This window comes from Cyanistes caeruleus, chromosome 3 (assembly GCF_971803275.1).
Source record: "Cyanistes caeruleus chromosome 3, bCyaCae1.hap1.1, whole genome shotgun sequence".
NCBI classification, from domain to species: domain Eukaryota; kingdom Metazoa; phylum Chordata; class Aves; order Passeriformes; family Paridae; genus Cyanistes; species Cyanistes caeruleus.
In genome coordinates, this window is record NC_141703.1 from 38,302,077 (window position 1) to 38,328,782 (window position 26,706).

Below are 26,706 nucleotides of genomic sequence, written 5' to 3' on the forward strand. Positions count from 1 at the left end.
ATGATTTCATCAAAACTTTCAGTCAGACTCTTCTAATCTATGCATGATGTGTATGCTTGATACATGTATTGAGTCTTCATGCTCTGTTTGTCCTAGCAAGTATATCATAGGACTAAATATTTTGATAAAAGGGTCTAATTTATTCCACTAACACAACTCTGATTCAGGGACTTCCATGCAGGTCTAGTAAGAAGCTCTTCATCCATGACTTCGACATGTGGAGTTATCATGTGGTAACATGACAAGCGATAGTGATGTTAATGTGTGAAGGTGTCAGAATGTAATTAGGGAAGCCATTCAGACTGTCTAGCAACAAAACACCTATTTTTAAAAAAATATGTGAGCCAAAACGACTTAAAGCGTGCCCCATTAGCCCACTGAGTGAGAAACCTCTAGAAACCGTTATTTTAAAAATGGCAGTAGATTTTTTTTTCCACTGGAATTCCTTCCTAAGCCTTGCAGACAGAGAGCAGTAGAGCCCTGACACCAGCTGAGGCACTGTTGTGGATAAGTCTTCACTCAGGGAATTTCACTTGTTTTATTGCCAATTAACATAGTATAACATAGTATAACACTCGCTCGGGTATTAAGAACTAAGGAAAGCCAACGGTTAAGAGACACTTAGGGAAAATGCCTTCCCCCCTTTGCCTGTCTCATCTTCAGTCGTCTCCTCCCAGTGTCCAGTCCCCACCCCTCTGCTCTTGCAGCATCTGATGTGGGGAGTGATGCAGGAATCAGGAGTAGATCCATAATACTTATATATACATATACTTACACTTATTATAAGTGAGTCAACTAACAAATCCCTGTTTGGGCTTAAAGTACTACACTGTTTTCACTGGTTTCAGCTTCTTACAGACCTGGTTACAAGACCGTGTTTAGTTTCTCATCAGAAAATGTCATAATAGAAGGCTGTGTGAGTTAATTATTTTTTTCTTCCCTTTGGGAATTTTTTTTATTTGGCAGAAAAGGTACTAATGAAATTTAGTTGTTGGAAGTTGAATGTAGACAGATATATTTAGGAAAAGATGAACATTCAAGGAAGATCCTGCTTGACCAACTTGATCTCCTTGTATAACAAGATGACACAACAGAAAAGGGCTGGGGGGTGTTGACTTTACTCCTGGTTTGATATTTTCCTGTTCCCCAAACTTTTAATAGTTCTAAACCTGTTCTTCCTCTCTGCAGTGAAAAAATGCAGATCTACAGTATGTCCAGTTTTCACAGAATTCAAAAAAAGATGTATTTTTTGACATAATTTTCTTTTCTCCTGATGCTCACCTTTGACTCCACTCACTATTTAGCCATTCTTCCCTCTGAGGTTCCAAATGCTAGTTTGAGTAGAAGCTTAGCTTCAGAAAGTAATAATGACCATCTTTCTATAAGGATTTTACCCACAAACATCTTTTTCTATTATGCTCTTCTGTACAATGTGCAATTTTTGCCATCAGGTGAATCAGAAAGCATTGAAGCTCTGTCTTATTTTATGCTTGACTGTGTTTTTGTTAGCATTAAATCTTGTATAGGTTACAGGATAATATCTTTGAGGTCAAATTTTCCTTTCACTGAAATTTTCTTGATACATCAAGTAGAAACACTTAGGGTACGCTTGTTACAAACCAAAGCAATAAAGATAAATTATCCTTGATAGTTTTTTTCTTACAAATTCAAGATTTTTATTCTGTTTGCCAAGTCATGACATTTTTGATGCCTTATTAGTATGCTGTCTCTCATGATTTTATGTCACCTAGGTGACATTTCTTCTAGGTGTCTCTAGGTTACCACTTCTTCCTTTTCTCTAGAAGGCTTCTCTTTTGAGTGCTTTTTCCTCCAAGTGCATTTTATACCATTAACTTATTAACTGAATAATTAGAACAGTTTCAGGCATTCTGGTCCATCCTTTCCCCAGTGCTGACACACCCAATAGTGTAGTTGATTACTTAACCTTGAAATAAAAAATAAAACTGATGTAATCTTTAACTAACAGAACAAAGGTTTTGCAATGCAGTGTGTAGAAAATTCATTTTGCTATTACAGGATACTCAGACTTGTCTAAAAAGCAAAATAATATTTCATTCTCTGATTGGTGGACTAAGAAAGGACTATTGCTTATGAGCAGAAACAGAAAGGAAGACTAGACAAACTTAATTTATAAAAGTGTGCTTAGATGACACAAATATTCCCTGCCTTGGCCTACATGTATACTACATGTGCCTGTATTGTATTGCATGGTAAAGCAAAGCCTGGTAAACCAACACCTTGCAGACAACAGACACCAATATTTTTTTTCCCTTGGCCTATCCTCACATTCTGCAAAGTAGACATTATGTTTTGATCCTATTTCTGCACCTCTTGAATAAGAAATATTATCAGGAACTTTAAAATTAGCCGCATAATTTTCCAAGTGGGTCATCAGTTCTGCAGTTTCCACAACTGTGCTGTTGTGGGGTGAGATGATGGTGGTCCACTGCTTCTATGGCAAGGATGTCCCACCTTATGCTTGTCCCTTGACCCCCTTAAATTAGATCTTATGGTTCATTTCTTTATGAACTTTAGCTCAGCTCCAAATAGAGTTGTCTATGTTTTATTCAGATACAATGCTTTCAGAACATTTGTGCTGCTACATTGGGAGGGCCCAAAGATACTCATAATGGGTTGTTGACATCGCAATAGTTTTTTCTTTATTTGGTGGCAGCCCTGTCCTTATTATACTTGTATTCTCCATTTAGATTTAGTTTTTTTTGAGGTTTCATGAACCTTACAATCACACTAACAAGTCTTAAGACATTTCCCAGGATGATGACTGGCTAGCAGCAGACTGGTTTTAGAAATGCTGGTAGCCTCTGTATGGAGATTTCTGCTGAGTAGGCATGAGGGATTTTGCCTTATTTACTGACTTCCTTTGGTCATAAATATATATAGTTTATCTTTTGTAAACCACTTGCTCCTGACAGGACAGGGATCATAACCCTCTGTTAATTATATATGTAAGTGACTATCCCTGTAGATAATACTTTAAAAATACAGTTTTTCCTACTCACTAGTTATGGAAAAGGTTTATAAAAAGCAGGCCAATGCATGTGATTCACTATTACTTCCTGCTAGAGATGAGACGTGGTAGTTACCAAACAATGTGGCACTGATAGAAATCTTGAGAGCAGCAACTGCTTAGCAAAAGTTCAATGGCACATGGTAAAATTATTATTGCTATAGGACTGAACAGGCCTTTCAACCCTGAATGTTCAGTGGAAAACCAATGGGCTTGAACTAAAGGTTATATCTCAGCTGGTGAGCTTGCACAAGTAAGCGCTTTGTATTTCTGTGTTTGGGATACCTAAACCCACAAACAATACTAAGACAATACTTCTGAATTTGGACAACTGAAGAACTGGCCTGAATTAAAAAACAAGCAAGCAAACAAACAAAACCAAAAAAAAAACCAAAACAAAACAAAACAAAAAACTGGGCAAAAACCAAAGCAAGCAAAGAAAACAAAGCAAACAAAAATCCACACCCAAACCAATAAACAAAAAACTCCCACCCAAGCAACAAAAGAAACCCCTTCCTTAGTATTTGATGTTCCTGTAGATTTCAATTTTCTCAGTTAAGCCATTCTAGTTTCCTAGTTAATTAAGACTTCTTAAGCAGTTGATTAGAAAAAAATTGCACAAATAATGTCTATTGAGTTAGCTCTTACACTAACAAATGGTATGTGGGAAGCTGTAGAGTTTTGGAAACTTAGAGGAATTTGAGCAGCCCTCCAGAATTTTAATTTATTGCTGTGTTAATCCCAAAGTAATTGAGTCTTTCATTAAGCCAGGCAATCAGGTGAAACTAATGTGAATAGATTAGTATAGTTATACTGACAGTCACAGAAAACTTTACTGTTGCTGAGAGTCTTCAATGAAACATACTTTCCTCTGCCATTTTGGGGTGTTCTGTGTTGGTAGCTAAATAGGTGGATCTATAATGGGATAAAACAAATTTCCAGAAATCTTTACTTTTTCTTTGGTTCTATGTTTTACTTGTAATTGTGGACCTTTCCTGGTGGGCATCTTTTGCTACTATATCTATTTTGATATATCGCCTGTGTTGTTATGGTATGCTGCACAGAATTTAATCACCTGTCCAATGTCTATGCTGTGCACTTCCTTCTCTCTTTCATTCCCATCTGCTCCTGAGAAAGAAGGGTTTTTTTGCACACTGAAGCAATATATTTTGGTTAGATTTCTTTTTCAAAGTAATTATTTTTTAAGTTCTCCTTCTAATATGCCTTCTAATAAGTACTTGTGTATGCTTATGTATATACTTATATGCCTTCTAATAAGTATTTGTATGCTTATACCTACTTTGTCAGTGATGACAAAGATGACAGTGGTAAAAAAAATTATACTTGCTGATGTTAGGTGAAAGGCCTATAAACTGTCACTGATCATAAGCTGAAAAGATGGAAGAGCAAAATGTGGCAGAAAGTCAGACTTATTAGAAGAGTATAAGAAAATTAATGTTGAGGTAGGTCAAATGCAAGTTTTAATTGCATCTTGTTATGTTCTTTGAACTGTAAGGTGTATCACCTCAGATGAACTGATGCCTTGTTGACACAAAACTTCATGTACTGTTTCTTAATTTCTCTGAAATAGCATAGTCTTAAATTCTGTATGTTTTCTCCTGAGACTGGTAGGAGATAAAAGTGTAATAAAATAAAAATTTAAAAAAAAATTAAAAAAACCAAACAACCAAGCAAACAAAAAATCCAGCAGCAGCAGAGCACTGGAGAGTTCACTGGAACCAGCACAGCTGTTAGGTTCTTAGTGAATCACTTAAGTAACCCCACCCTTTACTCCCTACTGCTCTGCATCTCAAGAGGACAGACATATGTGCTATTTCATAAGGGTTTCAAGAGCCTGGATTGGAGCTTGCTGGAAAATGTGGTGCTGGAGACATTGCTGCTGGCTCTGCATGATCCAGGCTCCCAGAGGCAACCCCTAGCTGGGGACAACCTTTGCACTGCATCCCCTGGAAACCCTTCAGCCTGCCAGTGCTCACTGCTGCTGTGTGTGAGTTGCATGCAGTGTAAATCCTATTTCCACAGTGGCCTTCTCATGCTTACTTTCTACTGCCCCTTCTCTAGCACAGCAAGGCCTCCCAGCATGATTTTATCATAGGTAGTGTGTGAAGGCAGAGGAGGGAATTTGCTTTTGCAATTTTGCTTTTGCTGCTGCAGTTTATTTATAATTCCTATGGAAAGCATGAGATAAACCACTCAAGTCCATTGTTTACAGTGACATTTCTTTTTCCCCTAATGCAGAATGCTAATCAAAGGGTCAGATAACTTTGATTGGCTACGTAAAGCAACCAAGGGACACGTGTGCTAATATACCATGGTCAAAGGGAAATAAATGCACACTAAGATAATTTCCTTAATGAGGATTTACTAACAAAACAAATAGAAAGAGCTGCTTCTGGAAAAACCAACCTCCCAGACCACCAGTTTTCAGTCTACATGAGAATTGAAGAAAGGGTTATGTCAAAGACAGTAACTGTTTGTGTGGATAGCTACTTTACAACTCACAATCTGATAAGGGATGAAGGACAGTGTGAAAACATAGAAAGAGGAGTTAAAGGTGTGACAGGTGTGTGAACAGCCTAGAAACAAAAGGTGTGACTAAGTTCAGCCATGCTAAGGAGCAGAAAACTCTTAACCAATAGACAGAGAATGAAGTCAGGCAATTAGAAACCTGTCATTCCATACCAAGAAAATTAGATCCTATCGGTTTAATTATCAGTCAGTGCCATTAAGACAATATAGCGCTGCATAATGAAAGCTGCAGTTACCAAGTAATAGAGGTAATTGTTTTCACAGTGGAAGATTTTCACTTTCAGACAAGAGCTGCAGGATGTGACCAGTTTACAGGCTTTGACCTTCAGCACTTGTGCAATGTGTGGAACACATGGTTTTTACCTTGTCTCCTGAGATTTGATTATTTTATCCTAAATATCATTTTCATAAAGTTGGTGGAAATGAGCAAAACCACCCGCTAGAAATACAATGTGCAATACTCATGCAACATGCGCTCTGTTACTGTAATTAGAGCAGCTTACCAAATTTTTTTTTATTTAAGACCTTTGATTTGATAACACAGGGCCAGCTTCCAGCTTGGCTTTCCCACTTCTGCTGGGGAATAACGGAGAATAATGCTGTTCCAGAAAATCTAGTTCACAGATGGTCACTCGAGAGGGGGGAGCACACACAGAGCAGCAGCTTAGGTGTGACTCTCCAGCACATCAGCTCATCTGCAGTAACTGGCTTCATACATGCTGCTACCCTGCAGCAAGTGTGTAATGCCATGCTCCTTCTTCATTAAATAGTGCACAGTCCACTTTATTACTCTGTTGTTCAAATATTTAAATATTGAATGCTTATTTTCTGAAGTGCCTTTTCTCCATTGTTCTTTAGAGACTTTCGGTAGCTACTGTATTCTATTCCATTGTCAATGTCATAACATTGCCCCGTGAAGAACTTCGTACACAGTATCTAGTAAGCATTGAGTGGTATTAGAAAAGATCTAGGTTACAAGCTAAAAGAATAGTGTAATATTTTGGATTCACTGTGAAATACTGAAATACTTCTTAAAAAAACTGTAAGAACAGTCATTTCCAGTTACTACCTTTCTCATAGAAGCTGAGAAAGAATAGAAATTACTTGAACAACCAAAATCTTATCTAAGACCATTAAATACCTTGTGTCTTCTTTACTTTGACCATAAGTTTTGATTGCAAACAAACTGAGAGCTAGATCTTGCAGTATCTAGCAGGTGATCTGACTAAATCTGTTGAATAAATCTTTAACACATCTTACAAGTAGTTACCACTTCTGTATTACTCTATACTTAGGACACAATGTTGGGAAATACATCTTGATCTCTTTGCCACAGGGGCATTTTTGTTCTGTGAACTGTTTCAATATGCAAATAATTGCTATTTTTCCTAAAATATCTACAGATATTTTCAGTGGACAGACTGCTTAATTGTTCAAGCTGCTTTGGAGGTAGTCCTTAATATTGAGCAGATTTTAAGACTTTTTGAAGATACGCAATTCCATCTCCAGGGAAGGAGTGACTGGCCATCTTGGGAAATGTCAACATACATATCCCATACTACAGTCAGCCTTTTCCACTCTCAATCAAAAACTCTTTTAGAAGGCTATCCTCTACTTTTCCAACAAATATGTGCTACTGCCACCTTGCTGTGGAGAGTACCAGAATGAACACTACTTTGTCTCATTTCATCATTGTATCAACCCTCAAGTATATCAGTTCATATCCGAAAATGACTTAACCATACAGCAGTATGACCTTTTTCTTTCCAATATGAAGAATATTGCAGTAACTAAGCTCCAAATTTTGGCACTTAATTTAAACAGCTACAGTGAACTTGGATGACTTTGAGCTCATTTCCAGCTAAGCTGCACACATTTTAAATTAATGATACTGAAAGAATTAAAGTTATTTCTTGCATAAAATTCAAAAAAAGTGAAAACAGTTAGCAAATATACTGTCAGAAGACTTTGTCAATCATCACTAAGATGGGCATCTAACTGTTCATGGAGCATAGATGCTCTATTATAATATATACAAGATAAAAACTTCAGAAATCTGTTCTATATCTCGAGGAGCTGACTCTACATATAGCTGATTCATCTTGACAGAAGATACCCAGGGGCTGACAAATTCAGATAAGATAAATTAATCACAACAGGACTTCTGTACGTCTCTTCTGATAAACTGTGGTATTGTTTTCTTCTAATTACCTGCCTGTGGCAGGTTTTGCATGGTTTTTATACTGGTATGAGTACTGCTTACATATCCTTCTGTATTAGCCATTGCTATATTATACATGTTAACGTTTTTCTTGCATTTGTTTTACATCTGATGTTTTTAAGCATCTTAACTAGAATTCTGAGGTTAAGTGACAATTAATTAAATGTCTACCACCATCTCTCTTTGAAGCAAAAAGCTTCAGTTGAATTACTGTTTCATTTTCTCTAGAGCAAAGTCCATATGCTTTATCTTTCCCCTATTTTAATTTTTTTTTTCATGTAGAATCATAATTCTGTCATTACCTGGATGTTTTCTTTTTTTTCCTTGTTATCATATACAAAACTATGGAGCAGTAATGAAGATTCATGAAGGTGTAGTTGCAGTGAATGGAAATGAATACTTCAAAAAACATTTTAAAATTCAGCACTCTACCATTATTATACCATAGCCACAAATATGTATTTCACTGACATTCACAAAGCAAGATGGTAAATGCCCTGGAAGTAGCTGAGGATATTGACTGCAGTAATTTGAGCATTAAGAGAAATTTTGAAGATATTTTGGAGTGTCATAGGAGAATATTGGTTTTGAATAGTTGCTCTGGGAAGGTTGTAGGATTAATTTAATATATGTCTCTGGTAATTTCAGAATCAGGTTAGTCTTTATCAGCTTTTACCTGGTCATTTTATCCACTGAAGAATGCTGCTTCTACTGTGTGCTTACTCCAACTGTGTTTAACCTTCTACCACAGTCTCACAGGTGGCTTAAAACCTAAGTGAAATAAACTCTTTTAGTTACTTCATTGTCTGTTTCTAATTTCTACTCAAATATTTTACCAAATTAGTCAGATATGATGCTTTATGTTATACCAGACAAGCAGGTTGGCAGGTCTTGCTCCAGATGCTTTCTCATTTCATTCATTACTTAGAAATGCTATGAAATCCATAACACACATGCTTTCATGGACCTGTGGATTCAATATCTCCAAGAGCTGTGACCTCTTTTTCTCTTTTTCTTTCTCTTTTTCTTTATTTTTATTTTTCTCTTTTGATGTTTTTATTTTTATTATAATTTTAATTTTATTTTTTATTTTTTTCTTCAATCCTTCTAAATGTATGCTTAAGGTTCCTTTAGTCCTTAAGTAGTCTTTCATTTCAGTTAAATGTTAGAATTATAAATAGATTTGACCTACTACTTGGAAGAAGCTGAGGATGTGATCCTGTTTGGAATAGTACTGAAGGTGTGCGCTGGGGTTGAAAGGAGACAAACTTGGTCTGTCTTGGTTGACAGACATCCATCCACAGATAAGGTCAGGGAGCTGGAGCTACAGCGTTTCACACCATAAGTGCCCCCAGGAAAGCTACTGTGCAGTAGCCTCAGGCTGTGGTTTGACATGATGAGACCCAAATAGCAGTTGGATGAGGCAGGGCACATGAATGTGTTACTGTCCCTATCACTGAGGGTGGCACATAATGCTGAAACTGTACCAGCGTAATGCCTTTGAGACAACTTTATGCTGGAAGTAGAAGAGCAGACCTGCTCTGGTGCAAGTTGGGGTGCAGACAGACAATGCCAGTTGAAGTGTTCAACCTTTCATTACAGAATGAAGCCCTCAAAAAAAAGGTGATTTTAAGGGGCAGAGTCAGCTTATAGCAAATCAGTACTTGATGTCATTTGGCTATGGTGCTTTTAACACAGTAGTCAGAGCCTTACAGAATTAATTTATCATAAAATCATGTCCTGCGTGACATTTTATTTATTCCTAGTTGTTTTTTACATCTCCTACTTTCCAGAATTTAGAACCACAACCTATGACTCATGGGTGCTTCCTTTATGGGAGAAAAATAAAAAAATTTTTATTTGCTGAAAAATATGATTTAACCAGTTCAGAAGCAATGGAACTTGGCTATGCACCACCACTCCTACAACACTTTGAGGCAAAACCCAAAAGCAACTTGCTTTTTGAACTTTGATCTTCATTTCTTTGTAGTGTCTATGTGCAGCCTAAACAAATACAGATTATTTTATCCATTTTAATACATCGTTTTGTTTTAATAACTAATAAAGATAAGATGCTGCACCGGCTTTAGAGAATTCTTTGTTGCTGTAAAATTCAAAAAAATTAGTATGAACCTAAAAAAGATATCTATTTGAAGGTCAAGCTCATTGCTGGGCCACTGCAGGACCGAGTCACCTGTTCCTATCTTATTTCTTATAGATGCTTAGCTGATGTGTTCTTAAAGAGCTCCAAGGAGACAAACTCTCAGTTGTTCCAGTGCTTGCTGTTGTCTGCTAGCAGTCGTTTCTCCTCTATTACAGTTATCTCTGACTCAAGCAGATGAATCCTACTAAGACCATTTAGTTGGTACCTTTACTTCTTAGGAAAGTAGCTGGAAAGGGTTTTAGTGCCAGGGTACCAGAGATCTACCTGATGGTCAGTTTTGGAAGCAGGTATTTCTGTGAGGTTCTCCTGTTGCATTTGTCTTCATTTAGGAAGCCCATTTCCAAGAGGTTGTAGAATTAATGGGTCTGGAAACAGTTGTGCTTTTTTTGCTCATGACTGCATCTCATAGTATTTATCTCTGGTTTTATTTTTTATGTGGCAGGCAATTTAATAAGTGTTTTGAAAACACCATGTTGATCAAATACACCATTTTCCCAGCATCTTTTATGTTTTATGGGGACTTAAATGGTAGACTCTCAGAACCATAAATTTAACTCTGTTTCTACTAAAGGAATGATAAATTCTTCTTTTGCTTCAAGCATTAGCATTTAGGCCAGTTGAAAGAGTTGAAAATTCTTGTGTCCTTCCATGTCTCAAAGAATCTGACTATATCCATCTATCTGAACATCAGCTCACATGCCTGACTTTGGGCAGTGCAATTTAAAAATTTGGAACATAATTTTCTTCCCCAAAATATTACAGAAATGTACTGGCAGAAGTTATAATCAGGATTTGTTTTTTGTTATGAAAAATTTGAGGCCATAATGTAACAACACAAAATTTCTACCCAAGTCATGGTAGGATTTTCAGACATATTATTGAAGATAACAACATGTTTATTATAATGTCCAGCAGTAAATATACTTATGTGTGCTTTTAGAGGTGCCTTTTACTTCAGTGAAGGGAGTGAATAGACTTCCAAGGTTGTTGTTTTTTTTTAATTGAAAAGTAGACGAAGAGGTAGTCACTGTGAATGGCATGCAGAAAATCAACCCTGAATTTATGCATAGCACTTGTTTGCACCTCTAGATCTAAAAGCTCTGATTTTATTTCACTCACTGAAAATTATTTTCATATGTAAAATGAGGTCTCTTTAGCTCATCCTTTGATAAAAAATTTCTCAGAGTAGGTCTGATGTGTATTTCTTGTGAAACTGCTTCACTGAGCAATGCCAAAACTTATTTTTTTATACACAGCCCTTTTTTTTCAAACCACATGTTCATGTGTCTCACTACAAAATGCCACATTTTCTGCTTTAGCAAAAAGCTTTGAAGTAAAAATATGTTAAATATCATTGGTCTATAGGAAATTAATGCAGCTTTGAGTCAAAGCACAGAGTTGACACACACCTACTCAAAGAATAAACATCTTTGCAGGTAAACTTGATGCTGAGAAAAAAAAAAAAAAAGACCTATCTGACGGGAAAAAAATACAAAAACAACACATTGATTTAACAGTGAGAAATCCCAGAAATTTCTGTTATGGGTGTGTGGGATTATTTTCAGTAGTGCATAAAGATCAGAAAGGAGTTCTACAGAAGCAGATAATACTGAAAACAAGGTTTAAACAGAGTGTATTAAAACTTGAAATTCTCTCTCCCAAGAACTACCTGGCAGTTTATCCAGCTTTTCTTGCCAAATGTTTTGATTTTCATCAAATAAACCTGCCAGCTGCTTTAGTCTATTAGTGCTAGTCGTTCAAGAATTCTTTTGATAATCAGTAGATCTCTGGTCATGCAAATAATTTCTTTAAGACAGTCCTGAATAAAAAAAATTCACAGTTTGCAAGAATTGGTTTTCTTTTCAATTTAAATCATTCTGAAGGAAACTAAAAAAAGTTGATGGCTTTTTGCTGACATCTACATATGGGTTTTTTATTAAAAAAAAATAATAAAAATGAGGTTCTTTCTCTTTTGACACCCAGCTGTTGTAAAAACAGAAATCTTTAAGATAGTTTCATCTTAGACATTGATTGTGTCGCAGCTTGAGGAGAGTCTCAGAGTCCCTAACTTAATATAGCCATCTCTGAACCAGGACAATATGCTTATCTCATAAAGTTGCTGTGGGATTCAGTGAACTATCCGCTCACCAAACCACTTCTCTGCTCCACACTCTCTCTAACTGCAAGTATTAGGATAGTGGGCAAACCACTCCCTCACATCAACAAAGTAGGTGAATTATTTTCCTTCTAGTGGCATATAAAAGGCACCAGGGAGCACTTACTAATAGATAAACAAGTCATTGAGTGAGTGTCATTTGGGTTTTCTTGAAACAGTCAATCATAGGGCTCCTTCCTTCCATTTAGAAAGGGAAGTTAGTGTCTCTTCAGTTGGATTAGTCTCTTAAGAGGCATTTGACACTGTATATTTGCTGCTGTTATTCTGATGTGTGGAGGCTAATGAGATTTCTAACGTATCGATTTTTATAATGTCTACTTAACCAGCTTTACTGTCTGTTATTTTTTCTTAGAGAAATGCATTGATCTAAGTGCTCTTACTGTCTTATTTCTGTTCACTGAATACTCAGCAGACCTCGTTAGTTGGGATTTTCAAATGTTGTCCTTTGGTGAAATTTTTATACAAGAATAAAATCTTGTTCAGATATGCACTATAGCTGAAGCAAATCAAATTAGGATTCTTGGGGGTGGGGTGGCGTTTAAAAGCATCTTATTTAAGATGACAGCGGTTTTACCACTGATTGTGATAAAATCTCATGCAACTGCTTTTGAAAATGTTATCCATTCAAGAGAAAGGCACTTACCTCTTCATTTTAAGAGAGCAAGTACATCCTCATAGAAGTGCCTACAATTCATAGGTGATGCCCAGAGGAACCAAATGAAGCTGAAATAGAGCTTTAGGACCAAGCAGCTGTACTGTTTCATGATTGTATTTATAATGAATTAGATTGTTCTGTCTGTTGCCACCGGGAAAGGTAATGCAACAAGTGAATAGTTTTGATTACCAATGTATAAAATTCAGTGCTGAATTTACATGCTTTATGTCAAGGAAGATTTGCATACTTTGTTTTCTCTCTAACAAAGTAATCCATCACTATCTTGTTTTTAGTAGTCATTCCCAGCATTTGACTGAATGACAATCCAAATACATAATATCTGTAGTAAGAATTCTGCCTTAAACTTTCCTCTTTAATATGATAACCCTTAAAGAATTCATTAAATTTGAAATATAACAATTTTGGGGAATTTCTAAATTTTGGTTTCTGGGCTGCCACTTTTACTCTATAAATGCATTTGCATATGTAAAGCATTTTAAAAGAAGAGGTAGCAGTCCAATAAAAAGATGGTTCATTTTTAAAGGAGTAAGTTATTAAATTAAAGAGATTCCTCTACTGAACTTTTTTATGTTATACACTTTTGTCATAATATTTACTGTAACAGGCATTCACTCCACTATGACTGTGCTTTAAATCAGAGGCATTTTATTGGAAAGACTGAGGTGGTGGCTGGCTCATCTTCACAGCATTCATCACTCTTAAAGCCAAGGCCTAGGGATTTCTGTATTTTTGGTTTCTAGATCTGCAGAGTATTTTTACGGTTTTCTAAGGAAAAACACAGCTATGGCAGTGTCCTACTTCTAGGCTTCAGCCTGAAGCTCTGCCCATTTTGTTCAGGATGAGACCCCAGAGATCTGAGAAAAGTTGTATCCTTAAAAATAGTTTCTAGAGCAAAGGAGAGGTGGGAGGCTTGACTGTGCTGCAGAGCTTCCAGCTAGCCATGTGTGCTGCAGGTCAACATTTACTTGATTGTCATCAGCTGCCACCAAATTTGTAAAGTTGCCTCCCCACATTCACAAAAGTGATTATGAGACAGACAGTATATTAGCCCTACAGCTGTGTAATTGACAAAAGGAAAAAGCAGACAGTATTTCTACACATAAAATCAGCTCATAAGCTCTGTTGACATTCTTGGATCCCTGTTTGTTGTTTGTGAATCTATAGCTCTATTGTAATAAAAAAATATTAAAGAAAAGTAGATATAAATGTTGTTCTGGCTGAATGCCCATAAACAAAGCACACATAAAGTCATTCTGAAGAATGTTCATCTTTCTTTACACCTTGGATTTGTTAAAAAATGTAAAGTAGATTTCTCTTTTCAAAGCATAAAGTATTATATCAGGGAGCTTAAGTTGTATCACATGTAAGACATTAATGGTACAACTAAGCATGTACTTCTTTACCCAGAGCACACTCCCATTTAACCCTGTGCAGTCAATACATGTGGCCAGCATTGCTACATTCATATTACTGACTCTTCTAAATATTGAACACATCTAAAATACTTGCAAACAGTGCAGATGAGTCCATTTATTTTTCCAGAAGTTGACTTTCTGTCCTTTCATTACTAAGTCTGTAGATCAGAATGCATTGATCCTAAGACTTATATTTGCAATGTTTCTTTATCTCCATATTGGTGCTTTTATCTGTACAGTTTCTGTTTATAGTCTGTTTTCATACATAAAAGCTTCATCTTCTCATAAGAAAATGAATTTTCAAAATGAAGAATCAGTGACACATCACTACTGTTTATTTTATGTCACTACGTTTGGCAAGTTTTAAAATACTGTGTTCAGAATGCAAGTGTGGGTTTTTTCTGCTCTTGTAAATCAGTTTTTCAGCAGCTCAGTAACAGGAATACAGCACTGGGGCTTGAGGTTTCAACAGAGGAGCAGAGCATAGGCATGTTTTGGTTTTTTTCTTTTCCTCTTAATTTCTGCTGGCTGGCAAACAGTCTGGTGAGGGTTGGTTTGGGAAAGCAAAATAGGTTGCTCACTCAGGGACAAACAAGAAACCCAATGAAGCCTTTCAGGATTTGATCTTTCAGTTGATTTCAGTCCTGAGTGCCAGCTGCTTCCCAGAGGTGTTAACAACTTTGTCCTTGCATCTCTGGACAATTTTCAGTCCTTTCTAGTTTTACTGAAGCTATAGTGTTAAACACTTGAAAAACCCTCACCCCATGCAGTGTTTTAGAAATACCTTAATACTGAAAGACAACAGAAATTAAAAGCTGACTGGTCATTTTAAATACCCATGCCCTGCAGAAACATACAGCTTTGTGATTTTATGAGTGAAGGCAAGCAGGGACAGAAACAGGCATGATAATATTTCCATAGCTAAGGAAGAGGTCATTGCTTTTTGGACAATCACCCACAGAGCCGTGTTAAGGAAGGCTGCCTTGCAGCGTGCAGCACAACAGAGTGAAATTAGACAGCAGCACCTGCCAGAAGGCGGCTTAGTTTTGCCGGCAAATGGGAGAATCAATCCTTTCGCCGGCGCACCGAGAGGTTGGCAGTCTGCGCTCTCCGGGGTGGCTGCTCCGCCGCCGCCTGATGTTCCAGATGTGCCCGAGGTGCACGACCCCCATCTAGCGGCTGCTGTCGGGCGAGGGAAAGGAGCGCGCCTCTGCCTCGCATCCGGTGCGTTCCGTGCGTGGCACTGGGTAGTGCTTTCAGCTTTTAACAACAACGCATGCATTTCTACTTGCCTGAATAATTCCTGATTGAAAAGAAAAACAAGAAGTTAAAAAAGAAAACTTTCTGAGTTGTTTTTTTTTTTTTACGTAAAGTGGCCTTCTTGAAGATTTTCTATCTCAGCAGCTTCACAGACATCACAAGAAAACTGAGAAAGTCCTAACACGGTAAGCCAAGGTAGTGAATAAACATAAATGACACATGCAGAAATTGCTGGTTTTAATGAATAGCTAAACTTAGTTTTCAGTTTTTGCATCTCACTTGAAATAACTACACATAGCACAAAGATATTAATTAATGAAAACCAACTCCTCAGCGCCATACATTCCCTTCCTCAAATAATATGGGATTTTGAATCAAGAAGCAAGAATGGATCATTGAGTGAGGAGGACAGGGTTTTGAGTCCAGATTCAGTGAATTTTCCATGTGACCTTCTAGCTTTGCTCCTTTAATTCTGCTATTATAAAACTACAGCATTGTTCAGTGCACTCCCTTTCTCTTGATGTCCATTTGCAGAATGAACTGGTTACAGAAAGAGATAATGTCACAGAGCATGGTGGTGTCAGAGTCACAGAAACAAGCAGAAAATCCTGTGTATGTACAAAATGTGCATCAATATAAAATGCAGTACATTAAAGACCATCCCTGCATAGTAATACTATTTTTCTGTTAAATTTTAGTCCCTTTTTTAAAAAATACTCACCTCCTATATTCCTTAGATATTTAAAAGATAGGCTTTTGGCAGGATAGATGATTTTACTCCCCCAAGAAGAATCACTACCTTTTTCCCTGGCTCTTCTAATTATTTTTGTTTCCTTGGTAATTTTCTTGTCTGTAGAGCATAGAAGAGCCATGTTACCTTGCTCCTGATTAGGCATGGATACCAATAGAATTTTTTTTTATTACAATTATTTAAGTGTTAAAGCACTTATTTTCTCCAAGACCCTTCAGATTAATGTTCCTGTCTTCTAGATCTGAAAGGCACATGTTTTGAAGAAAAAATAAGCCCCCTGCACTTTGGTGCTGAATCCCCATACATAAACATACAATATCAGTAAGGATAAAATTTGTCTCTGGTTGCTGTCTTTTCTTCTATACAGCATGGAGCAAGTGAAAATGTCACATAAATTGAGCAAGATTCAGTCTCTTTCCCAGTATTTCACTAAATGTTTCATTTTCTGAACTTTCTTTGTTTTCTTTTTGGTTTTAACCATGTACAGCTGTAAAACATTTCCAAAGGCAGGAGTATTTCATGCTTAGATAAAAGTAGTCATTTGAGTTTGATATAGGTTATGATGTTGATTTATTAAGTTTTAATCTCTACTGAGAAGTGTTTTTCTTCTTTTCATTTTTTTTTAACTATCATTGTGTTTAAAGGAATTCTTTTATCGTAACATCAAAACGTGGAATTTATTAGACAACTTCAAACAAAACACAAAAACTTCAAAACGTGTTACTTTATTTAACTCTTTTATCATCAGGAAGTTCTTCCCAAATTAATATTGAATGCCATCAAGGTTTAGCCATTTACTGAAATAAATAGGAAAATTATCATAAATATTTGCTAGATATTTTTATATCTCAGATTCAGCAAGTTGCCCATGCCAACATGCCTAAGCTGATGAGCAGTGTCATAACAACCATGTGTTTAACTCTTCATGATTCAAAGCTTTATCGTGACTGAAAAGCCTCACCAGTGTCTGCAGTTATATTGCATAAATCATGACCCTAAATGTTCAGGACTTTGGCAAGAGGTGACTGTGTTCTGAAGTAGCAGGGCCTGTTATGTATTGAATAGCCAGGCCCTGCGGGTTTTCCTGTCCTCATTCCCTGTGACACCCATATTCCTGCTTCCGAGCAATCTGTGTTCTCATACACCCTAACATGAGACTCTTTGCACTACACTGTCATTACTTAAGCCCTTTGAACTAGTAGGAAAAGACACCATGTCACTGATAGAATACAGACATCTGTGGAAAACAATAAATTTGCCATTTGATCTGAGGGGCATATGTTAGGTTTCATTTATGGCAGCATTCCCATGTCTGTTTTTTTGGGATGTATCCTACCATCACTTAAAATTTTGATATTTTCTCACCCTCCATATGGCTTTGAACATGGTGAGAAAAACAGAGTATGTTGCTGTGAGAGGAGAGTCTTTTAATAACTTACTCATTTGCTTTAGGAAGATGTAGTTCGAAATGAAAGAAATAATCAGAAAAAAACAGAAAAGCAAAAACATGCAGTAAGGTAGATGTTAACTAAGAATTATTCTTATTTTTGAAGGCAAAACATTTCATGGTGTTGCATCCCTTATTCTATATGAAAGAGGATTTCCAGAGATAGTGAACAGCGTGGTTCCTGGCATCAGTAATGAAAGTTTTATTACTTTCTAGTCACATATGTCAAGCAAGAAGGTATATTCTTAAGAGGGATTGCTTTCTAATATCCTTAAGAATACCTCTACCAGATATACACTATAGAGACATTTTTACTTTAGTGTCACAGGCATACTCATTTTAATTGGGTTAATTGTGCATTTTTGTTCATTCACAGTATTGCTTTACTGTGGCAGATGGCCCAGTGATGTGTTATAAATACTTTGCATGACATCCCCTCTATTTTACTAATCTTCACTGTGACTTTCCCATTGATAATGACTAATGACAATTTTCTAGCCAGCAACTTTTAATAGATTCCTTTTTTTTTCCTTAATCTCTGCCTGTCCTCAACAGCACTGTTTTGTTCAATAATTTAATCAGTTCAGCAACAGTATATTATTAGACAATTGAACCATTACTTTTTGAATTTTTGAAATGTAAAATACCCATGAAGTAATCACTGATGAATATTTCAGTATTGATAGAGACCACTTTTTCTTCTAAAGAAATAGTAAGAGTTTTGCTTTCTATGCTTTAATGCTTTACCTTTCCTTTTGTTTTAATTTCTTTCCCTTGGTCCTAATAACCATGTGCAGGAAAAAGAAAGAATCTAATAACTGAAAAAACTAACAGTTTTGCCTATCCACCATGCCCATCTTAACCATTTGACAACCACCTAACAAAAACAGGTGTTATAGAGAAAAAATTCAATTTTTCCCTCTCTCATCAGTGAAGATTTATCTGCAGAAGGAACACCCTGAGACAAAACTGGTTCCAGGTTCATCCAGTCCATGTTAATAGACAAAAAGATATAAATGTTGCAAATTCAGTGGGAAAATAACAACACAGAGCTCCTTACACTATGGTGTGATTTTTTTTGGAAACTCCTGGACTCTGGAATTTCTGCCCAGAACCACTTCTTTCTCTGTGGAAAGGATCAGATAGTCAACTTTCTATCTTTATATTGCTAGCAGCTGCTGTGTTTTGCTAAGGGCAGTGCTCCTTATGCTCCCTCTCTTTTATCGAAGGCATTCCATGAAACAAAGCACTGGTGGAGCAGAGCTAGCAGGTGGCTGTAGGACAATTCTGTGATTTCACAGCAGTTTGTGAGATTTCACAGTTTAATTTCACAGTTTAATTGTGTTTCTTCTTGGAACAGAAAATTACTTTAAACAAGAGTGCCTTACAAGCCATAACCAGTCTCTATTTTGAAGGTTTCATTGCAGAGATAAGGAGGAAGGCCAAGCTGGCTAAAGCATATCAGACATTAGGTTTAGTTCGCAATTTAAGTTTAAAATTAGTAGCTTTATAGCTGTTACTCAGAAGTGGTTTCTGCACACAAAGGTCTCTCATAACTTTCCTTTCATCTTCTCTCCACCCCCCTCAAAGTGATATAGCTAGTTCAGCTTAAAAACGGTTTTTTAAGGCAACATACGTATATTAATGCAGCTACTAACTGAATTTCAAAACAGTTCAGTAGCTCGCTGTAGATGCTTACCTGTGCTTGCTAGTGTCAGGCACCTTCTTGCTGTATTGCTGCTTGCTCAGTGTTGCTGATATTAAAGGTGATTTTTTTAACCTACTGAATGTTGATCCTTGTTAAATCTGCCTTTTCTCAGGGATGCTGCTGAATGCAAACGATGGGACAAATTCTGCTTTTGGAGGCATTTGCATACTGCTAGTGAACCCTTCTAAAGGATTATTCATGTCTGTCCAGGGAGGGGAGTCAGTCTGATCAGACAAAACCAAGTCATTTTCAATTGCAAAAGGAAGAAATGTGGAAATGCACCAGAAAATCTTCTCTTTGAAGGAGAAGAGGAGAGATGATACCCTTTAGAAAAAACAAAATTAGGATAGATAAAAGTTTGTTTGCTGATACTAGAAACTTCCAGGGAGGTTTAATCCAAAAAATTTCATTTTTTCCTCTGACAGGCACAAGCATATTTACTGTTTATGAAGCTGCTTCTCAGGAAGGCTGGGTGTTCCTTATGTACCGAGCAATTGACAGTTTTCCCCGATGGCGTTCATATTTCTATTTCATCACCTTAATTTTCTTTCTGGCCTGGCTTGTTAAGGTACTGAAAAATATGTCTTTTTAAATTGATCTGAAGCATAGATTGTATTAGAATTAATTTCTTCTCTTTTCTGCATGCTGAGCTTTTTGTCAGTCCTTCTTTCTTGTTCTTTTTCCAGAATGTTTTTATTGCAGTCATCATTGAAACGTTTGCAGAAATTAGAGTGCAGTTCCAGCAGATGTGGGGATCCAGGAGCAGCACTACTTCAACCGCCACCACCCAGGTGAAGCACTTGAGATGCTGAGAATCTTTGGGGATTCAATTTCGTTTCATTTATGAATTAATAATAAGCAAAAATTCCTGTCATATATGATATATTTTACTTTACATGTTACTACCTATATTCTAAACCTGATATACGAATTTTCATAAAAGATTAAATTCTTGGTTGCACTATCTAACTAGTCTTTCTTAAAAACAAATAATAGAGAAGACTGTAATACGGTTCTCTATATGGCTAGGTACGTTATTGCTGTGTTTGTGTTCTCTTTAACAAAGTACGATAATGCTTTCTTATCACATCATTGGTGGTTTGGAAGTCAGGGTTGCTATTGGATGGATATCACTTCCTATGCTAAGAAATAAGAGCTGAAATCCCAAAGTTGTGGCTTGAAGAAGAGGGGTCAGAGTTCAGTAGCTGAAGTGTTTGGGGAAGCTGGTCCTGGAAGTGAGAAGGGTGTGCTGACATCAAGGAAGGATAGGTTGTAGGGGCATGGAAAGACCTGTGCTCACAGCTGGGACAGCCACAGAAAGTGAGACCCCAAATAGAAATAACAAATAAGAGAAAGCCGTGATAGGAAGGGTGGGCTGGGTAGTGGGAAGGAGCACAATATGAAAAAGAAGAGCTACTGGTTTGGGATTTTAATTCTCTCCCTCATTATTTTAACAATCAGATTATGTGTTCCAAAAGACCAGGCTTCTCCAGGCTAGTGTGGTTTGCCATCTCTGAGAAGAACCAGTACCAACTGCCTGCAAAAAGCTCTTAGAAAGACAGATATGAGAAACATACCCATGCAGGAATTTTTTCTAACCATGTAGTTGGAGATTATTTATTTTCCTAGGCCAAAGGATTTAAGTTTTCAAAATTAATTAATGAATATTTTTATATTCATTTCTATATTTCTTTAATCCATATGTAAATCTAGTAATCTAGTCCTTTTCTGCTGGCTGCTACATTTTTTGCCTCAAATAGACTTTGTGGCATAAATTTCTATACTCTGTATGTCTTTGTCAAAGCACACTTTGTGATATCAATTTAAAATCTAAAAAAACGGACTTTTCTACAGGGCATATGTTTAGCCTGGGGAACTTAATGTTCATAGGACAAATCCTGAGCCATATAGGTTTATCCAACATACTCTGAACTAGAAGATGGAACAGAGAGTTCAGTGTAGGGAAACACAAGAAGCAGCCAACATTAAGAAATTTAAAATATCCAAAATAATGTTAAGATTCAAAGAACACGAACATGTTGAATATAATCTGCATCACACAAATTAAAAATAGCTTGCTGGCTGCAGACAAGCAAATGGTTTGAATGCTTGCTTCATTCCTCGAGTCAGTGGCATAATGGGATATCAATAGAGTCCAGGTTACCAAACTGCAAAAATTATTTATCTTTTTCTTCATTAAGATGGACAGAAAATATCTTGCAGGATTTCTTGTTCAAAGCATCAGACAAAAATTAAAACCGATGCTTGTTTTGTGCATGAAGTAGCCTTGAAATATCTTCCTTGATTTTCCCAGTTCATGCATTACTGAGCTGCTCCCCAAACTTATTCCTATAGAAAAGGAGTGTCAAGGAGTCGAAGTCTAGGAAGTGATCTCTAGAAAACGATAAAAGGAGGTTCTTCTAAAGCACTTTAGCACTGCACTTTAAAGCACTGCACTTTAAAGCATGGTAAGAAGAGGAGTAACTGTGCTGATCTTAATTGGCAATTCTTCAGTGCAGAGATGCTAAATAAAGACTTGGAAGAATTACAACCTTATTTGGGTGACACTGTCCCCAGTCTAATGAGTACTTCTCTCAGGATGACTTTTAAACTTCAACCGTGCTCTTGTGGCTGTGTTCTTGAGGTGACTCGTTTGAATGCTGGTTGTCAAGGAAAAGGTGGGAGTGAGGTGGGAACTTTGCCACACTTCATTGCATGGTATATGCAGGTGGCATCTCAAAATGCTGGAACCATTCATTTTCTTTCAAGGACATTTTCAAGGACAGTGTTAATCACTTTCAGGAATGGTGTCTCGCTGTTCCTTATGTCCAGCAGTCTGCATAATTTTGTGTCCTAATTTCTGAGGGAAAAACCCAACAAAACAGAATGCCTACGTCTACTCTTCCAGAGGCTTGATAATATGTGAATACCACTGTGGTCAACAGAGCCTTTTCCATTGCCATCATTAGAGCCTGGAAATATTCAGCTATTTACAGGAATTATAAGCTCTGTGAAACAATACATAAGGACTGTCCAGCTACTCTTGATATGCATCAGTGCAACAAAAATAAAGTGGTCCTTACAGTAAAATAATTTTCCCAGTAAAAGTGATGAGGTTGTCTGCTATTGCCAAATGTTCCATGAAGCTTATTTATGTGGTCACAATGTATATGTGTTTACTTAGGATAAGCTTAGCTTAGTAAGGAAATTATTCTGAACAGGTACCGCCATCTAATGATGCTGGTTAGAGATAAACTAAATTGTTTTCTATAGTAGGACTCATATAGAAATTAGTCTGAATTGTACTCAATGTTACATGAGTAAAATTCAGACAATTAATGTTGGAAAAAGCATGTTACTTTTTTCTCTGTAGCAGAAAGAATAATTCCTCTGTTATTTTAAACTACCTATCATGAAAATGTATGCTGGCCCTTAAGGGGAATATATTAGATCTCACTTGTATTTATTGCCACATAAAACATTTCTGAAAGCAGTCTTCCCTTTCTAGATGTTTCATGAAGATGCTGCTGGAGGTTGGCAGCTTGTAGCTGTTGATGTGAATAAACCCCAAGGCAGAGCTCCTGCATGTCTACAGGTATGACATTGTTTTTTAATAAATCAGTGTGTGTAACCAGCATCACTCAAATGCTGCCATAAGGACATTATGCTGAGAAATAGCTACCATCGTTTTAGTAATGATTTTTTTAAATCCATTGCTTTCTACAGTGTAGATTTTGTCTTGAAAATCACAGATCAACAAAGAAAGATGTGCCACACCCAAAGGGAGAAGATTAGAAAAAAATTTCCTGATAAGGAAATTGTGTGCTTATGAGAGAAAGATTTAAGATTTTGGAAAAAAGTAGTTAATCATGTTCTATCTCTCAGAATTTATATACAAATATATTCCACTCCTAGGTTATTTGCAACATAAATGCTTGTTTATTAAATGCAAAATACAATAACACAAGCCAAGAAGCATGACTAATCATAATAAACACAGAAGTACCTAATTTCTCTTGTTCCCTTGTGAAAATAGGCTCATGGAACAGGGGGAGAGGAAGCATGTAGGGAGCAATCAATGCAGTGTTTGAAACTTCCAGATTTGATATTCCTACTTGGATAAAAGTTAATTTGTAAAACTCCATCCTCATTATTTAAATAAACCCAGACTAAGATAAGTAATTTTTTATAAATCCATTTTTTGAACAGAGCACTGTACAGCAGAGCACTGTACAGCACTGTACAGTAAATTTTTATTTGTGAGTTAAATAATGTCATTTCTGGATAAAACAAACTAACTTCAGAATAGAATGCCAAATCTACTATAGAATTTTCTGGCAATTTTGGTTATGTTTGGTTTAATGTGTAAGCTAAAATACATGCTCTTGTTGGCAGCATGTACATTGCTGAACTCTAAGCTGGCAAGCACCTTCAATCCCCTCCACAAGCTGTTCACTCTCAAATATCTCTGCTTTGCCAAACCACTGACATATATTTGATTATAGCATATGTTTTAACAGATAATTCATCTTCCCAATTTCATTCTTGATTTTGACAGCAACAGGAACATCATTTGTGGTGTTCTCAAGTAACAGTCTCAGGTATGTGGATAAAATGTAGCTGAACTCACAGTGAAAACAACTTCAGATGAAAATTAAGATACCGTCTGAGTTACCTGGTCTACCTTTGTGGTATTGCATTTTTGCCCCTTACAGGAATCATGTGAACACAGTAGATTGTGTTCCAATGGACATAAAACTCATGCATTCAACTTATTATATTTGCCACTCAACTAGAAGTTTTTTTCTTTTTCTTCATCATTTTGTGAAATAGGGGAAGCTCTGAAACAGTGCTAAAGTGCCCATTTTAAGACATTAAACTACGTGATCTCCGTTAGGTGTCCATTAGTCAAATAGTCCATTAACTGTATGAAGTCCATGTCCTAATCTCTATTAGTAACTTTATCCTTCATGGCATTACTCTATCGATAAACAAGCTGTATTGAGTTGGTGTTGTTGTCATGGAGGCAGTAAACACGCTGTTCTATGTTTTATGTGCCTTATGCATGCTCTAACTTTTAGATATCAGAAATAAGAGTTGAGCAGTAGGACTTGCTTTGTATAATTTGTAACTTCCATGCATTAGATACCTCTCATTCATAAATATAAGTATTTTGTGTGTTGCAATAATTTTTGTGGATTTTAGCTGCTGGTCTACACATATTAGGGTGGTCTGATGATTTTAAAATGTTCTGAGAAATGGATTTTTTGTTCTTCATCAGATCATAATCTGAGAATTTCAGAAAGAAGATAGTCTTACTCTTTCTTATTGCAAAACTTACTACATGCCTGAGCTGGCGAAGTATTTATGCATTTGTTCAGGGAATGGAATCAAAGTTGGCAGGGGGAAAGGAGTGAATTTGTTATTGATCAGACTCCCTGCAGCAGCATAAATGTTTTTTCCAACACAGGAAAGGGATGAGAACATGAGAACTGCTTCCTGCAGCTGCAGTTATCTATGAAGCCTGACTACAATAAATTTCAATCCAGTTTATTTAAGAAGACATATGTAAATGACTATAAAAATCAGTTATATAATTTTTTTTGTTTCTTGTTTTGTATTGGGCCAGTCTCAGAGAGACAGCTGGTCTGCTACCCTGTGCAGCCAGATCCTAGGAACTCCAGATACTCAGAGCTGGTGGCATCCACTCAGTTTCCTCTGTGCAGCTCTCAGATTTATTCATAGGTACACTTTATTTATGTACATTTTTATATGTCTGCATGTCAAATACCTGTACACACTCACATGTTTAAAGATGCATTCTAGTTACTTGTAGGACAACAATGGGGTGCAGAGGTGTGGAACATAGAGGTCATAGGTGGTATGGAGATTCATTTCTCCATGGCTATGGATAGTTTCCAGCTACCTGTAGGAACCTAATGGACTTCAGAGGTGGTGTGTTGTGGTTGTGGTATAGCAATATCAGATAATAATATTGTGGAGAAAAACAAAATAGAGGTAGCAGCAATTTAAACAACGACTCAGTAAAGTTTTGAATAGAAGCAGCAGGCCCTATCTACTGCCTGGTTTTAAAGATTTGTGCTGCTGAGATTTGTGGGTTTGAAGGACAAATTCTGGTAGAAAAATACTTATCAAGTTAACTGGAGGAAGTATTTCACACATTTGAGATTAAAGACCTGTCTAGTGCTAACCATGAGTTGCTGATGGCACTGGGGACATCTCTGCAGTTTTCCGTGACATGAACCAGAGATTTTACAGGGGCTGTCCTGTGGTACCTGCTTAGTTATACAATAGAATGTAGTATATTAACTAACTTCCATCTCCTTGGTTCCCTGCAAAAGCATTAACATCCTTTTTCACAGACAGGGCCAGAAGCAATGGACACAGCATTAAACAATGGGAGGTTCTTCTGAATACCAAGAAAGAGTTTTTTACTCTGAGGGTGACTGGGTGCTGGCAAGATTGCCCAGGGAAGTGGTGGAGTTTCCATCTTTGGAAATATTTAGTAGCTGTCCTGGAAAACTGTCTCTCAATGTCCTTGCTTGAGTGGTTTGGGTAGCATGAAGACCTGAGCCCAGTGGATATAGGTTGTATGGGAAAGATACAGGGCTGTTGGAGGCAGTATTGGCAGATTGGCTTTGGTGCATGGAATAAACTGCTCCACACTTCACCTCAGATGTGCAGAATAGATGTAGACTGTACCTAGTACATTCTTTCAACCTGTCTTCTTCTGTTCTTGTGGGTTCCCCACCAGAAGATGCTGAGTGTTAGGGAGGTGTTATGGCACACTGAGGAATTATGATTTGCGAACAAAACAGGACAAGATGAGCTCACAGTGTAAATATATCCCCAGTGGGATGACAAAGGACATTATGTAGGGAGCCTTGTACCTCTTAAGTACAGCACCTTATAGACATATGTACAGGCTGTGGCTGACTACCATCACCTTTCCCTCCTCCACTGCATTAACTAGGATGAGTAACTGCTTGCCTTTAAGCTTTTCATATAAAAATGTTGGTGAGATTGCTGATTAGAAAACAAGCATTTCTTGCTTAACCAAAGAAAAAAAGAACAAACAATTTCTAAGAGAAATCATGAATGAGAACTTGCAAATGCCACAGCTGATCTTAACTTGTTTAAGGTGATCAGCAATGCCATGAACAATGTTCCCTTTCTCTTTGTTAGGATTTCCTACAAGTAGATACTTCAGTGTGTTTGGATCTTCAGGACTGACCCTGACTTTATTTGGGGAAAAAAACCCCAAACAA

General features: G+C 36.9%; 1 protein-coding gene across 39 annotated transcripts in view; it reads left to right on the top strand.

Moving 5' to 3' along the window:
• Positions 1 to 26,706, top strand: part of NALCN (sodium leak channel, non-selective) — a 226,926-nt gene that overhangs the window by 59,043 nt on the left and 141,177 nt on the right. For all 39 annotated transcript variants that reach the window (XM_086880763.1, XM_086880771.1, XM_086880779.1 and 36 more), the window contains 3 exons: positions 19,843 to 19,985; positions 20,104 to 20,208; positions 22,926 to 23,012. In XM_086880763.1, coding sequence (XP_086736889.1) covers positions 19,843 to 19,985; positions 20,104 to 20,208; positions 22,926 to 23,012 — 335 coding nt within the window. The remainder of the gene's footprint in view (positions 1 to 19,842; positions 19,986 to 20,103; positions 20,209 to 22,925; positions 23,013 to 26,706) is intronic.